The following is a 17,395-nucleotide window of genomic DNA, read 5'->3' as shown; positions in this document are numbered from 1 at the left end:
TTGTTCCTTACAGGAAACAAGTGCAGAGATCCACCATATCAGTTCTAGATGAGCATGCGAGTCATTATCCACAGCTGGAGGATCCCACTGGCTTCTTTAATGCCTACCTCAGTTTTATCAACTCATTCTGAGATGAGTAATGAGGGAAATTGTATCTCAAATAAGTTGCTAGAAAGTATTCTAATCCATTTAACATGCCAAAGAGTGTGGGAGAAATTTCAGTCATGTGTTTAATGCATGAAACCGAAAGTATTGCAACAAATACCCAGTCATTACAACAGAGTTTTCTCAAATACAATGCCATTACTTGTAAATAAATTTGTGTTCAATGCATGAATGCTTTTATTCAAATAAAAAGGTCTTTGTATGAAGTCTCAGGTTTTGTGTTGAAAAACAAAAAAAAACAAAAAAACAATACAACACAAGTTCTGTACTCTTTCTGTTTTATTATTGATAAATGAAAAGGTTTGTAGTAAAGGACTTTCCCCCCCCGAGCCGTGAAACATGGTCTAAACAGCTCAAATACTAGAGAAACAATGTTTAGATCTCTTCCACTTGAAATAAAGTGGCACAGTATTTTAGAAATCTCTCAGAAACAGAACAGACCAAATACAGAAATGGGATGTTTCCGAGGACCCATATCAAGCCACAAAGATAGTTGAGAGAAACATTATAGAGCTACTATAAAGAGATATACAATGACCCAGATTGATTGGCATGTGACCAGGTCACTCAAACATTACTCATTTAGCCGACAGAGGCCAGGATGACGTCAACCACGTTCTCGTCTGTGCTCCTAACAGTAACTTGCATAGTGACCCCATCAGCCAGAGCCAGGCGAGCCCTCACCAATACATCATGACCTCCCCTAAACACACCTTCAGAAAGACGAAACCATTGCTCAGGTTAAAAAAATAATATCTAATACACATTTTAAGAACTAAAAGTAGTACATACCTGCTAGGAACAGAACATGGGAGTTCTTGTTTTCAGGAACTTTGTCCGAGCGCTCGCAAGGCTGCATGCCCAAGAAGCTGATAATGTTATTTACTGCCTCTGTGAAGACAAACACAATAAACAGATGATCATTTCACATTCTGTTATCTTGCAAACATGCAGCTTTTAACTTAAGATGTTAATTGATGAACTGGAGTCGTGTGTATTATTGCAGTGTTTTTATCAGCTGTTTAAACTTTCATTCTCATGGCAGCCATTCATTGCAGAAGAGACATGAGTGAGCAAGTGATGCAATGTTAAATTTCCAATGAAAAAAAAACTCATCTATATTTTGGATGGCCTGAGGGCGAGTACATCAAATTTTCATTTTGAGGAAACTATTCCCATAAGCAAACTTGCCATCTAAAGTTCTGACTGTGGCCAAAGCAAATGTCTCTTCCTTCTCTAACTCATCTCCGATCTCCTCCCACGCTGCCCCAAAGTTTGGTTTCAACACCTTCTGTATGTGGTCGGCGACTGTCACCTCTAAATCTTCCAGCTAAGAAGCAAAAAAGACATTGAGTGAGTAATGGCCCCCTTATAATCTTCCCATTTTCATCAGTGTGGATTGATTTAGAAAGTTCACATACCACATATTCATCATCGTAACCGTCATCTTCAGGGTCTCCCGTGTTGGGATCGCAGTCCCGGACCAGATATTTCATTGTACAACTGAACGTGCAAGAGACTAAGACAAATGCAAACAACAAAACAGAAAATCATTAAGGGAAACTTAACATTAAATCTGCCCAAGAAAGAAAAGTTGACCTCATACTGCGAATCAAACATGTCTGACCTGCTGTGGGGTCATCCTCTGGTAACCGGACCAGACTGTAGCAGGAGTTGGGCTGGCTGTAGGGGAGGTTTGGTGCAGGAACATTATGTAGCACCTCGTACGACTCTGACGGCTCCATCTGGACCTGAACCCGCTGCAGCAGCTGGTCGTTCAGCGTGTTGGTGCAGTCGAACTGGAAGATCATGTGATTTGCGAAAGTGTGTTTGATACAGCGCACCACGTACTCGGTCTCTGCTTCGGTTAACTGAACCGGCTCGGACGACTTGAACAGGGGACCCAGGCCCTGGAATTCTGGGATGGCTGCAAGTTGTTCTGAGGGAGAAAAATAAGAGGACCAGCTGAAATGTCCCACAGACTCTGGTTTAATGATGCCACATGCATTGTTTTGCCAATCAGTTAATCTTCTTACCTTGGTAAATATCTTGGCGGGAAGGTGCAAGCCTTTCAGGCAGTTTGCTTGTAGCCACGGGTGCGATTTCTGGCATGAAAGAGAAAAGTGAACTTGTGCAATTTGAGCAAGCTCTGCGATTTACCCCAAAACCAGGTTCAAGGCATAAGATGATTAGCATCCAAAATTAGAGGCCAAGCAATGGTAGAACGTGAACAAAACGTTTTTTGAGTGTACATGATTATGAAAATATTCTCCAATGGATTACGATGAGTAATTAAGTTATTGGCCTCAGGATCATAAGCAGCTCAGGTTCACACCTGTTTTCTGTTCGGTGATGGGTGCAGTGGCCAAGGGAACTGTCTTCATGTCGAACGGTTTCTCAGAGGGCTCCAGTGTGTACTGGTGGAGAGTTTTCTCCAGTCCGGGAACAGATACGGACAGACCTGCATTCAAACCATTCAATCACCCTTGTTCATCAGCTAAATCAAACCAAATATGATATCAGATACACAGTAAGAATCTATCCAGAACAACTGCAACACTTCACCATTGAAGATATAAGCGGCATTCAATGCCTTCTGCTTCTGCTGAAGGACGTTCATGTAGAATGTGGCTCTGTCTCTGACCTCATCATCGCTGTCCATCATACACCTGTCAGACACACAAAATATTTCTCTCTTCACATGGGCAATAAGCAAGATTATCATGACAATATTCTAACATTCTGGTAGATTAAACTATTTTGTGTAAAAACTGTTAAAAATAACAAAAAAGTTATTTTTATTTATTTATTTTAATATGTACTATATTTTTCCATGTGAAACCATTTTAAACCATTTACATAAACCGATTTTCTCTTTTTATATATATAAAAAAAACCTTTATTGCACACTTTGCATTATTCAAAAATTTTTGTTTTGCACCTTTTTTTTTTTATCAAGTAGTTCAGGAGTTTATAAAAAAAAAAGTTTTATTTTCTGCCTTGCATTAATTTTTCTAAATGAAACTGTCTTTCATTGAAAAAAAAATATATTTTCAGTTTTGCATAGTTTTAAATCCTGTCAAATAAATCAAGGGTTTTTTTTTTTTTTTTTTACAAACTTTTGCATTGGTTTCCAAACACATCTTTGTTGTTTTCCTTACTCCAATACTCAAATCACCAGTATTAACACTCACTCCCTTCACACACACTTCCTGCTGTTGAAGGCCTACCTCTGCATCAGAACCAAGACGCTTGGCAGCAGGTCGTCATTTTGAGCCCCAAACTTGGCCAGCGCACTTACAGCAGCTTTGAAGAAAAACGTGAGAAGAGCAGAAAAATGCAGTTCAGCTTAGTCTCTGGAATCATATTATCAGCCCCGGTTTAAAAATACTACTTACTTGCAGTCTGATTGCAATTAATTACTGGGCCATGTGTGTGGCACTCAAACCAAAAAAACCTGTACCAATGGATATTACCAACACAAGCTTTCTAAAATCTTAAGGTGGCACGAGCAGGTCTTTGAAAGCTCATTGCAATGAGGTTAACACAAGATCGCTCACCTGCCCGCACAGCCTCGCTCTCCAGCACCACACGGTTGAAGATGAAACGGATGTATTTGGAGGGAGTGGGGGTACGTGGCCCCTCTTTCCCCAGCATGTGGAGGATCTTAGTGGCCAGTACGGTGTGCTCACAATCCTCGATAAACTCACATAAGTGAGCCAAGCCGGTCTCCTTACTCTCTGGGTTTTCCTCGATGATACTGATGATACAATCCACGATGGCTCGCTTGTACTCAAATCCACCCTGCAAGAAAATACAATTAAACCTAATAGAAAAAGTAAACAATTTTCAGCTTTTTTTTTTTGGCAATAATAATTAAAATACAGATCTGAAGTAAACCAGGTATTAAGGATATCAAGTGTAAATCTGGCGGTGTGGTTTGGCTCAAGAAAAGAGATTACAAGACTCCTGTGTAAAAACAGAGGAACAAACGTCCTTGAATGAACTTACATCATCTCTCAACATGTTTGAAAGGAAGCTCATCATCACGCTGTGTTTTCTGGGATATTTCTGGCACAGAGCACTGATGGCCTGGACCACAACCACCTGGAAAACAAACAAGCCGTTTGCTCATGAATACAGGAACATTATCACTGGACCGATCGTTTAAAAAGTATAATATACATACTGAAACATGATTGAATATGCATCTGAAGCATGTGTTTGTTCTCTAATCGAGTTGAAATTCAGTGTCTGGGTCATGAGGTCACCTTGAACTCGTCCGAGATCTCCGAGACGAAGGAGGAGATCTGCTTCATGAGGCGGTCGACGCTGCTCTCGCTGCCGGTCTTCAGCAGGGTGGTGATGGCCAGGGTGGCGATGCTGCGGTTGGAGTCCGTGATCAGGTTCTCCAGGTCCAGGTTGCATGCGGTCACTGCTGACGGGTGCTTCATTGCCACCTGTGGATTTGATTTTTCAAATCGGTCACATCACCTCCTTTTCATGCAAAAATTCTGAATTTTAATGCTTCACCCTATTTAGGATTGCACGATAAAAGCATGACTCTGAACATAAAAATGTGTTCTTTGGTGTCTCCATGTGGTCGTTGATAGATACTGCAACTAGTTTCAAACTAGATCCTATTCAAACCAACCTTGTTTAGGGTCCGTACAGCTGCATATCGCAGAGCTGCTTTGGGAGAGCTGCAAAACAGCTGGAGAACTATGGAAAGAGACAGAAATACCAAATTAATTTGAACATCTAGAGTACTACTCGGTTGTGTGTGCTGGTAAGAAAGCAAAGAAGAAAGACTAACCGGACACAGCAGGAGCCAGCTCACGAGCGGTACAATTGGGCATGTGGACGATGGCAGAGGCCGCTTCATAAACCACCATCTCATGTTTATTCCTCAAGCAGCTCTCAATGAAGTCAAACATTGGGCTATCGTGCCTGTTAAAACACATGTAGACTAGGTAAGTATAATCAACTGCATCATGTTAATAACACCTAAATGAGCCTGAAAGCAAAAACTGATGTCCCACACACGTACCCTGCCTCTGTCTCCTCCAGCAGTTTACTGGCAATGCGAATCATCATGCAGTAAGCAAATGGAGACTTCAGGCCAGATTTGGTGAATTTGTTGAGCATCTTTGTCACAGCCAGGCGGTCATTCTTCCTCAGGTGATACAGGAGACCCAGCGCATGGTACTGTGGAGAAAGATCCCATTTCATTAGAGAAAGAAAGACCATCAACTCATCAGACAACGGATGCAAACAACTAACCTGCACCATGATGTTATCACTGGAAGCCGCCTCCTGAGCTTCATTGACCCAGCGTTTTACCACATCAAAGCTCATCTTCACCATGTGCTGAGGAACAGATACACAAACAGAGCTTCATTATCCTGAACCATCATGGGGGTAAGTGTAATAAACATATATATATATAAAAATAATTACAAATGTAAAATGTATACATTTAAAATATTGATAAGTACTATACTAGTATAGATCAGTAAAATAATACTAGCTTGTGATCTTACCAGTGAGGAGACCAGAGCAGAGCTGGAGACGCTGGGCACTTTGTCCACAATGGCCTGTTTCATGTATCGTTCAATAGCTTGCAGCATGGTGGTCTGATGGACAAGATATACACAGTTGGCAAGATATAGACAGAGATGAATGCGTTTTCAAACAGAGGAGACTCACATCAGTGATCCTGCAGAGAGCTCTGATTGCCGGCCCTCTGTACACATCCTCTTTGCCAGTCATGTCCTTTGTCAAGCTGAGACACAAGCCAAACATTAATCAGCGACTTTCATAAGGTTATGCCGGCCGCATGTGCAAAGATTCCCATTCCTGACCAGATGAAATGTTTTTACACTACACATATTAGGAAAAAATCATTTTAGATATCTCAAATAAGAAATCCGCTGCTCTGGCTACATGAACTGCTCACCTGCTTGTAACAATGATCACATCCTCTGAGATGTTGGCCATCTCCTTTATAGTCAGGTAGCACATTCTTCTCAGGGTTTGCTAAAACAAACAATTATTCGTTTATTTATTTCTTTTTTCCCAGTTAATAAGTCAAATTGAAGATATCTCAGGTAGTTGCCAAGGCATTTCTAATTTTTATTTAGTTTAGGTTATGACCACTTTTTAAATATTTAAGGTTTTGGTTTATTTCAATGAACCAATTATTATTATTTTTAATAGGAACTGTGTGTTATTATAATTTTTGAACAATAACCCCAGAAATAATAAACCGATATATCAGCCAGACTTGTATTGGCCAATAACTGTCTGCTTTGGCAAATTTGGTGTAAAAAATAATGGAGTATAATTTTTGCTGTCATTAATTAAATTATACATAATGCAATATGTAACACTAGTAAAAAAACAGTTAATGGGGCTGTAAAGTTTCTTACATCATTAGACTGGAACAGTCTTGTCATGGCAAAGAAAGCTTCAGTGGCCTCCGTGGTTCCAAAGTGCTCACCCTGAAAAACGAAAGACGTTAGTGATGAAGCAGTCCAGAGTGAGAGAGAGAGAGAGAAGAAAAATCTGTAGTGGAAGGCTGCTGGAAAAGAACGATATAATCATGTACCTGGTTGAGCAGGTAGATGATCTTTGTGAGGATGTGTAGACATTTTCTCGGATTGATTGGAGTCTCGTTGAAAAGCCGAGCCTTTGAAACATACATGCAATGTAACACACAATACGAACGAGACATTTATCTGATTTGAAGATTCAGATGCATAAAACTCACCTCCTGTAGAACAGCGCTCTTCTCCAGATGCTGAAAGGGGTTTGAGCCACTCCCTTAACACACAAAAAAATTGATCTATCTATCATCTAAATCTATGTGTCTTCATTTGGATAATAAAACTACCTATAAGTTATTCAATTATAAATCATAAGATGCGATTTATTCTAGAAACGCACTCATAGAATAAGTTATGAAAGGAAAATAGCAACAATATGTGACTCTTGTCCGAGTCAGTTCATTTTAAAACAGCAATATTAATCACACATATGAAATGTAAAACCTATATGCAAAGTAAACTAAACCCAGAGTTAGATTTTCTGAATCTGAATTGTCGGAAGATTCAAGATTAAGAGCATTAGAGGAGAGAATAGCATATATGTGGCCCATTTATATATACACAGCTTATTGGGGGAAAAAACGCGAAATGTAGTAGGATCTTCGACGTTAATATTTGTAAGTTACTGCAGATAAATACAGAGAACTGCTAGCACATTAGCTTCCATAAATAAAGATTAAAAACACGTACTACAAGATACTGCAGTATCACACATTTAATCCGCAACTCAAAGACAGAATTTAGTATAAAACTGGAACATAGACAATTATTTCTAGAGTTAAATAAGTTAGATTGACTATTACAAAAGTATTGTGGCCTGCAGACACTCTTCCTTAGCAAAACAGCCGTCATCATAATTTCAGCCACGGAAATAAGTGGTTAATAACAGAATACTGTATATATGACGTGTCAGCGTGTATTAATATTGCTCCTACCAGACTCCTCATCCTTCTTGTCAAATTTCTTGATCATTTTGCGAAGTGTTTGTGAACAGTAGACGAGAAGATCATACAGTCATTCACGCTCTCTTCCTCCACGTCAACTAGAGTGACGTATGTCGTGAGCTGGCGGAGGTGAAGATGGCGCCCACCGCTTCAAAATAAAAGTTCATGCTTAAAAGTCCGGGTGAGGCTATATCCAGACTATTTAGATCAGTCATCACTTGTGTGTGTATTTATATATTTATATAAATATATATATATATATATATATATATATATATATATATATATATATATATATATATATATATATATATATATATATATATATATATATATATATATATAGTAATTAATTGTAAGATCATAATTATTATTTTTATAATATTTGTTTTGAGAGACTAATTTCTGTCTTCACTAAAATGTTGATTATATCTGCAAAAAAGTGATCAAATTTATATTTATTATTCAACACTATTTGCCTGAAACATAAATAGACTTCACAATAATTATTGCATTGACTAGTCTGTACTGAATGTAGCTGCGAAAAGTTTTGAGTCGTGTTTAGAGAGAGAGAGAGAGAGAGAGAGAATGAGAGAAAATGAGTGAGAGAGAGAGAGAGAGAGAGAGATTCTAATTTCTCGAAATTACCTTCCGAATGGATGCTTTGTTACAATTTCAATGATTTATTTATTAAATATAAACAATTGTTTACAGTACAAAAATATTAAGCTGTCAACCCAAAGTTTTCAGAACTTTACATAATCTGTAGCCATCCAGTCGTGTATCTTATAGAGCAGTAACTGTTTATTAATCAGGTCAACTTTTTACTGATATGTACAGATGAATTATGTTAATGAAAAGGGAAAGGTGTACTAGCATTGCAAAATATGTCATAGGCTAATTCACTCTGAGACATATGCTATAGGCTACTCCAATCATTATGTCTCTTTAGCTTGAGTTTAGAAACTGACCAGTCTTGTTGACAATTGCCATGAGTCTCAATTTTCTGTAAAACAGCATTAAATAACAAATGTGACAAGCCTACCATGACCAAACCATTATGCGTTTAAATCAAAACTAGTGTTGTCAAATGATTAATCGCGATTAATTGCATCCACAATACAAGTTTTTGTTTACATAGTATATATGTGTGTGTACTGTTTATATTATAAATACACACACATACAGTAGGCCTATATACTTTGAAAATATTTACATGTATATACATTTATATATTTAGATTTTATATAAATATACTTAATATATAAACATAACATTTTATATATAGATATATGCATGTGTTTGTATTTTTATATATACACAATAAATATACACAGTATACACACATATATTATGTAAACATGAAACTTTTATTTTGGATACGATTAATCACGATTAATTGTGACAGTACTAATCAAAACTCATTTGTAACCTGTTAATACGTATTGCTAATTTGTTATGCAACTGGGAAAAAACAACAACATTTACTACATTATTACATTTGAGATAACATGCCTCAGTTGTTAAAATAAAAAAATAAAATAAAATAAAAGGTTAAAGTCAAATTAGTGACATAAGTGTTCACTTTCTCTTTCCAATCTGCGCCAGCAAGCGTGCGTTGTCGTCCGCCTTTGCGCGCAGGTTCTTGGCTTTGGCAATGTTGAAGAGGATGTTCATAATGTTGGTGGGGACATCAAGGGATAGGGTGACCTGGCTGCGTCGGTCACTCTTCGCACTGTTACGGTACAGTTTACTCCTGAGCTGCGTCTGGCTCAAGTATCTGTATTTGGACGCGGGTATCGTCCTCCTCTCGCGCGGCTCCTCGTCCTCGGAGGAAAACGCGTGTGCCGATTTGTACAGGAGGTTTAGACTGTCCAGCAGGGAATTTTCTGATTGCCCGTTATCATTTGTCTCGGAGAACACTTCACTGTTGCAAAGAAAGTTGGATACGGAGTCGTACGTCGGTAAGCAGATACTGGAAACCGGTGCGCAAAGAAGTGCCAGGGCGAGGAGGGTCCTGGCGAGCCGCATCGTTGTGCCCTGTTGAACGGAAGCGCGTGGTAATACGTACAAGGCTTTTAGATTAACGTTATGCGTAATGATTGCTTTAGTAAAACTTTTTGTAAGAAAGATTGTATAAAAAGTGCCCTGTGCATCTTCACATGAAGTAAATGTTCAACATGAAAATAATCTTCTATTTTACTAACTCGTGTTTTTGTGTTTGTCTGTGTGGTTTTGTGGTGTTACCCTGTCATAATTCACTTTGTATACTACGATACTAATTGCATACAGAAAATAATGTAGCCTAATATTCTCGTGTTCCAGAAATAAAGTCACGTCATGTTTGGGACAACCTCTGTGTAATTTATGTCAGAATTGTTATTTCTGAGTAAACTATTACCTCGAATCTAATGCAAAAGCACCTTACCTGCACTGTTTCAATGAGCAGAGTCCTCTGAAGTGAAGCACTGTTAAGTCAACCAGAACTTTTGGATCGTGAATCCAAAGTGTTATTAAAAAGGCGAGCAAGTCAACAGCTCGGTGTCGACTTAATGTCGCATTGAATCATAAGAGGGATTTAGTGGGTTTGATATCTCCCTGGCTGCTCATAATATCCACTTGGACTGTTTGCCCATTGGATGTGCATTCATTTAGGATAAACCCAATTACGCTGCAGTCGTACGCCAGCAATAACGTCATTTATTGGGATCCTCCCAGTAAAATGAGGAGGTGATTGATGCGTTCGCGCACTCAATGCGCGTTTACAGTCACCATATAGAACAGTCTACTTTGAGCCAGCCTGTGATTATGTGAAGGAAAGAAAGAAAGAAAAAAGGCCAATCATATGATGATGTCCTGTATCATACAGCTAAATACTAAATAAATAAATATGTTGAAAATTTCAGCTTATTATTGTAGCACAACCCAGAACCCAGTCTCGCGAGAAAACTTTTACAAGGTGGGGATTTTTCGTACGAATTTGAATGAGTATGATAACGCATGGATGGGACTGTATAAGTTCCAACAAATAAATCATCAATTTGTCAAAACGTAACATAGTTATAAACTGCATAAAGACAAGGCCACCAAGTGAAATGGCTTGGACTGACTAAAAATAACAAAAAAAGACAAAGACAAAACATACTTTTAGCCTGCAATCAATAGGAAATCAATAGGCCCAGCAACACGACAAATACTGTAACAATACTACAGTGTTAATATAAGATATTATTAATCTAATAATCTTAAATGAACTAGTCATCTAATATATTTAGCTACAAAATAACATCATCCTTTCTAAATTAGCAGGCATAATGACAACTTACTCATTCATCTAAATAAATTCAGTACCATGGACAGCGCATCGAATTATTTAGTTTGCATCTGAATTAAACCATTTATAAAATTTAAAAGGTTCTGTTTTATTGCATTCTCAGTTTTCACGATCAATGACCATATCAAATGTTTGTCTATTTTTTCCCCTGTGAGTTAATTAAACTGCATTTAATGCTTATAAACTTAATGAGTTTTCTTCCCAACTTGGTTTAATGATTGATTGCTTTGCTATCAGAGGATCAGAAGTTTGGCATTAATGATTACCTTTATACATTCTAAACATTGTGCAATGGCCTGGATGATAATATATTTATTCCATATCACATTAAAAGGAAGTTCATTAAACCTTAAAAACTACAAGCTACATTTTAAAGCAGGTGTAAAGAGCATCTGTTCTCTGTGGTGTACACACTAAAGTTTAGCCAGGGATCCCCTTAGAGACTGTACCACAGTCTCGAATCTGGACTATGGGCTTCCTGCTAGACGAGCCCCCTGCCACTGGGACATATGTAAAGAGTGAGAAACCTCGGGAAGCAACAGGGAGCAGCATGCTTGGGGAATTATATAAGACAGAACAGAATGAATGTCAAAGGAGGGTAAAAATAATGAGGAAGGAAACACATACATTCACAAATGTGCACATATCAGCCACCCACAAATGCAGCTAGTCTATTTGCACAGTAAAAAATTTCTTGTTGTTTTTACAAAAACTTTTTGGCAGCTGTGGTTGCCAGAATAATTTTGTAAAAATACAGAAAACTGTAAACACATTTACGTCAAAAACTGTTAATTTTACAATATAAAGCTGTAATTTACAAACAAGAAAATGTGAATATAAACCAGTAAATTCAACAACACACAAAATTAAATCTGTTTTGTACCTTGAAAATACTGACAACCACCATAATAATAAAGATGGTACTGTATAAGAGAAAGCCACATGAAGTATCAAAGCTCATCACAAGTAGCTTCACCACAAGCAGAAGTATATATTAACATATAGAAGGTGCACATTTATGGAAACACAAAACACCATCATGGTAACACACGTGATACTTAAATAATGCAAAAAACTTTCATTAAGCAACAGAAGATGTAACATAAAGCTCAAATGTACATAACTGATAACAAGAACTATTTAAAAACATGATTATTTAAACAAAATACTTTCAAACGTGGAGTGTCACGCAGGGAATTCTGGGAATATCAGTTTACAGTTTTAGACTGTAAATTATACATTGATTTGTTCTTTACTTCTAAAAGCTGTATAATTAACAGAATTTTACTGTAAATTTACATTAAATGCTTTGTTAGATCTTTTACAGTTTTTCCCTGTATATAGTACGGGAACTTACTGTTAACCTATTATCAGTTTTTTTCCGTAGAGTTTTTACAAAATTTTACAGTTAAAATTACACTTATTTTTTACAGTGTGCTTAAGAAACACACACAAACTTTCTCTGCCTGCCCCCAGGAGACACCGTCCAAACACGACTCAACAAGCATTTCAGAGGAAAAGCCAATATGGCAGCATTTATATACACAAAGCTCAGGCCAAGCTCAGAGAACATGGTCCAAAATCAGAGGTCACGATGTGAAAATGTTCTCACGCACACACCCACCAACCCACAGCAAGCTAAATGGCTCATTCAAAAATATATCAATTTTATTGTTTTAATTGTCTCCCATATTAGTTTAAAAACAGTCAGATTAATTAAATTTTTCAAAAAGAACCATAAGTGCAAAATGATAAACCTTTTGGTAAACAGCTCATAAACACATAGCTGGTTATATTAATAGCGCATTAGAATCATGATCTCACTTACTAAGCATCAAACTATTTATAAATAAAAACATGCCATATTTGTAAGAAATTCATAGGTAAGCATGTATCACTGCAACAGTGTGTGGTGCTATAGAAGTGAACTGCCTATATACCACTGCAAGAATGCAATGATTAATCTAACAAAAGTTCCACTTTTTAATAAAAATTTATCTTGGATTTCACTGTCAGTCAAATGTTCTGTCTCCATCTTTTTTCTTTTTCAATGTCTCACACACATACTTGTACAGGCTTCATGTAAGCTTACATACTTGCAGAGCGATGATTTGAATATCATTTTTTATCAGTGGATTAATTCTGCTCTTATCTGTCTGTTTCCGTTCCTTGTGTCTCATATATACTGTGGATGTGACAGAAATAGACCGTCGTAAAAAAAATTGCGCATAAAATAATCTTGGCCTTGTCTAATGCGTTGCGTGTGCTTTTGGTGCTAGGACCATTACGGTGTACTACTTTGGACTACTTTCCTGAACATTAAACCAAAATTCCCACTGCAAAACCTTTTTATTCAAGGACCAGGTTTAATTTGTACAAAAAAAAATCTGACTATGTGAGTAGTTTCGGTTGCTGTATTAACATGTTAAAAGCACTTGGAGCAGCAGTCAGCAGAGGACGATGTTCTCCTCTTTTATTCCACACATACCTGAGTGGCGTTCAAGTGCATGTCTCTTTTCTTCCTGCTCTCCATCTCCCTCAGTAGTGGCTCCTGAGCGCAACTGAAAAGCATATATACATACAGATTTTACATTTAAAGGAATAGTCCACCCAAATTTGCTAAAAATGTACTCACCCTCAGGCCATCCAAGATGTAAATGAGTTTGTTAAGATTTGGAGGAATTAAGCATTACATCACTGGCTCTCTAAATGATCCTCTGCCATGAATGGGTGCTATCAGTATAAGAGTTCAAACAGCTAAAAACAAGACTACAGTCCATCAATTGATGTCTTGTGACATGAAAAGAAACATGTTTGTAGTAAACAAATTCACCAAGATGTTTTACCTTTAAACAGTTGCTCCTGGCCAAAAATCGAGTCCATATTCTACAATAATGCTTCTTCCAGTGAAAAAGTCCATCCCCTGTTGCTTTCTCACATCAAAATCCACAGACATATTTGTTTTGGACTTGGTGCTTGTTTTCTTGATTCAGACAAGACTTTCAACTTTTTCACTGCATAAAAAAATATTATAGATAGAGGACTCATATTTTAGTCATAAACAATGATTTGAAGCTATGCATGCAGACATTGATTAATAGACTGGAGTCTTGTGGATTACTTGTGGATTATTGTGATGTTTTAATTAGGTATTTGGACGGCACCCATTCTCGGCAGAGGATCCTTTGGTGAGCAAGTGATGTAATGATATATTTCTCCAAATCTGATGAAGAAACAAACTCATCTAACTCTTGGATGACCTGAGAGTGAATAATATTTTGGAGAAAAAAATTTTTTTTTTTTGGGTGAACTACTTCTTTAAAACCAGGTGCAGCAGTCATTGCACAAATATAATCACATAGGTTTGTACGTGTTACAGGATAACATCTAGAAGACATCCGGATGGGGTTTATTTCATAATAATGGTGGTATATTTCTCTTGTATTGACTATTTACTAAATTAATTAAGTACACTGATATGAAATACTGATCTGAGTTGACATGATTTTATTAAATAAGAAAGATGCCTGATTAACCTTTGCACATTTCCAAGCAACACAGACACACAGCAGTGGCAGTAGCATCCTAAATTAATCAAATGAACTGTTTACGAATGAATCGGATGAATGAATGATTCGATGACTGGCTCATAAAGATGTTTAGTTGTTGCCACATATGCCCTAACAATGACTGACTGTCTGAACCAAGCACAGATAGATTAAAAAAAATGTATAAAATAAGAACAAGTGTTTATGTAGTAGTTGAAACGTTATCAGTCAACACTGGTTTTGAAAATTTCTCGTTTTCCTCAATTTATTCAATGACATAATTAATGATGAGAACCAGTGTTGCTACAAGATTGCCTGATAAGTCTATTTCATTCATTAATTCGGTTTCATCCATCTGAAGTATACACCATATAATAATGTAGCTAGTCTTGATTTTGGTAATTGAAATTAACATCAGGCTGCCATGAGCAATTACTACATGGTTGGAAGTAAAAAACAACAACACAGATTTTTATTTTTTTGTAGTGTGACTCAGTTGCTTAAAATAACACAGAAGTAGACCATGCAGAACCTTAGCGTATGACTTTGGCGTATGATTTCCTGTTTTCCATCAAGGAAAAAAGAACTGAATGGTGTTTATGGATGACTGAACTCATGTACAAAGATGCCAGATCAAGACTAATGTTCATAAGAAACAGCAGAAGTTAATTTGAAAAAAAACGTATTATATAAAGCAAGAGTTTCCCCATCTAAACCCTTCCAGGCACTAAGCACAAAATATAGGGATGATATCATACAAGAGACAAAGCATGTAATAACATATTGGGTCAAAGCAGGAATATACCTACTTGTAACGTTGCCATATGCTAATGTTGGCTCAGACTCTGAAACAGCAGGATGAACTGTAGTGGTCTCATCCTCGAACTCTTCATCCCACACTTTGGGGTGGATGAGCAAGATCGGAGAAGCAGAATCTGTTCTTCTCTTTTCCCTTAGGATACTCCCATCATCTGGATCATTGGAGTATTTCCTTTCCTTTAGTTAGAAACATGACCATGCTTTAGGCAAATGTCATTAGGCTTAAATCCTTAATTCATTTAATTTCATTCAAAAAGACAGTAATTCAATCATTTGATTATATATATATATATACACACATATTTTAAAACCAGAGAAGTCATTGCTTCAAAGAGATAAAAATAAAAACAGCCCAATGTTTTTGTTAATTTAGTTCTCGCATTCATGAATGACTTCAGAACATGGAGTTCTTGACAGTTTTTCTTCGGCAAGAGAGCCCATAAAAACACAACAGATGGTGGAACCCATGGCCTCCACAACAGGGGCGTCCAAACACATATACTGAAAGACACAAACGCAAACAAATACACAAAATCACACACTCCTAAACACCCACATACACGTGTTAATGAAGCTCTGTTATTCAGTTATAGTTTCACTTCAATGGACCGCAACAGTGCACAACTGAGTAGATCTTTTAGGAGGTAGAAGCCATATTGAATTGAATGGGAATAGACAAATAATCTATTCAGTGGGATGTATTGTTGTATATCTTGACATTAATTGTTTAGCAAACAGTCTTATTGGATGCGGTAAGACTGAACACACTGCAAATATATATATATATATATATATATATAGATATATATATATATATATATATATATATATCTATATATATATATATATATATATATATATATATATATATATATATATATACACTGTAAAAAAGAAGTGTAATTTTAACTGTAAACTATTGTAAAAACGCTACGGAAAAAAACTGATAATAGGTTAACAGTAAGTTCCCGTACTATATACAGGGAAAAACTGTAAAAGATCTAACAAAGCATTTAATGTAAATTTACAGTAAAATTCTGTTAATTATACAGCTTTTAGAAGTAAAAAAAGAACAAATCAATGTATAATTTACAGTCTAAAACTGTAAACTGATATTCCCAGAATTCCCTGCGTGACACTCCACGTTTGAAAGTATTTTGTTTAAATAATCATTAAATAGTTCTTGTTATCAGTTATGTACATTTGAGCTTTATGTTACATCTTCTGTTGCTTAATGAAAGTTTTTTGCATTATTTAAGTATCACGTGTGTTACCATGATGGTGTTTTGTGTTTCCATAAATGTGCACCTTCTATATGTTAATATATACTTCTGCTTGTGGTGAAGCTACTTGTGATGAGCTTTGATACTTCATGTGGCTTTCTCTTATACAGTACCATCTTTATTATTATGGTGGTTGTCAGTATTTTCAAGGTACAAAACAGATTTAATTTTGTGTGTTGTTGAATTTACTGGTTTATATTCACATTTTCTTGTTTGTAAATTACAGCTTTATATTGTAAAATTAACAGTTTTTGACGTAAATGTGTTTACAGTTTTCTGTATTTTTACAAAATTATTCTGGCAACCACAGCTGCCAAAAAGTTTTTGTAAAAACAACAAGAATTTTTTTACAGTGTATATATATATATATATATATATATATATATATAGATATATATATATATAGATATATATATATATCTATATCTATATATATATATATATATATATATATATATATATATATATATATATATATATATATATATATAGATATATAGATATATAGATATATATATATATATATATATATATATATATATATATATATATATATATATATCTCAATATTTATGTCTTCTGTCTTCAAGTACTAATATCTAAACATTGTCAAATCAAGATACATTTACTTTAGAAGCAAAATGACTCGTCTTGTTTTCTGAAAAAATATAAAAAGTAAATGTCTCTTGCTTTA

The 17,395-nt window shown here is 36.1% G+C and overlaps 2 protein-coding genes across 2 annotated transcripts; both read right to left on the bottom strand.

The window, feature by feature from the left end:
* Positions 1–426: 426 nt before the first annotated feature.
* Positions 427–7,840, bottom strand: LOC113048064 (coatomer subunit gamma-2-like). The gene is made up of 23 exons (XM_026209568.1): positions 7,709–7,840; positions 6,938–6,990; positions 6,776–6,856; positions 6,597–6,668; positions 6,125–6,204; positions 5,875–5,950; positions 5,709–5,801; positions 5,449–5,535; positions 5,216–5,373; positions 4,982–5,115; positions 4,820–4,887; positions 4,437–4,625; positions 4,177–4,272; positions 3,726–3,969; positions 3,396–3,471; positions 2,731–2,834; positions 2,501–2,626; positions 2,202–2,270; positions 1,793–2,104; positions 1,587–1,684; positions 1,357–1,495; positions 958–1,056; positions 427–878 (listed from the first exon to the last, which is right to left on the bottom strand). Exons 1-23 carry the CDS (start codon positions 7,743–7,745, stop codon positions 748–750), a joined length of 2,622 nt encoding a protein of 873 aa, XP_026065353.1. The 5' UTR covers positions 7,746–7,840; the 3' UTR covers positions 427–747.
* Positions 7,841–9,193: 1,353 nt separating this feature from the next.
* Positions 9,194–10,417, bottom strand: LOC113048615 (urocortin-3-like). Its single transcript, XM_026210483.1, has 2 exons — positions 10,146–10,417; positions 9,194–9,757 (listed from the first exon to the last, which is right to left on the bottom strand). Exon 2 carries the CDS (start codon positions 9,746–9,748, stop codon positions 9,299–9,301), a length of 450 nt encoding a protein of 149 aa, XP_026066268.1. The 5' UTR covers positions 9,749–9,757; positions 10,146–10,417; the 3' UTR covers positions 9,194–9,298.
* Between the last annotated feature and the right edge of the window lie 6,978 nt (positions 10,418–17,395).

This window comes from Carassius auratus, chromosome 29, assembly GCF_003368295.1.
Source record: "Carassius auratus strain Wakin chromosome 29, ASM336829v1, whole genome shotgun sequence".
NCBI lineage: Eukaryota > Metazoa > Chordata > Actinopteri > Cypriniformes > Cyprinidae > Carassius > Carassius auratus.
The sequence above is the reverse complement of the archived record's forward strand: the minus strand, read 5'-3'. Positions and strand labels throughout refer to the sequence as shown.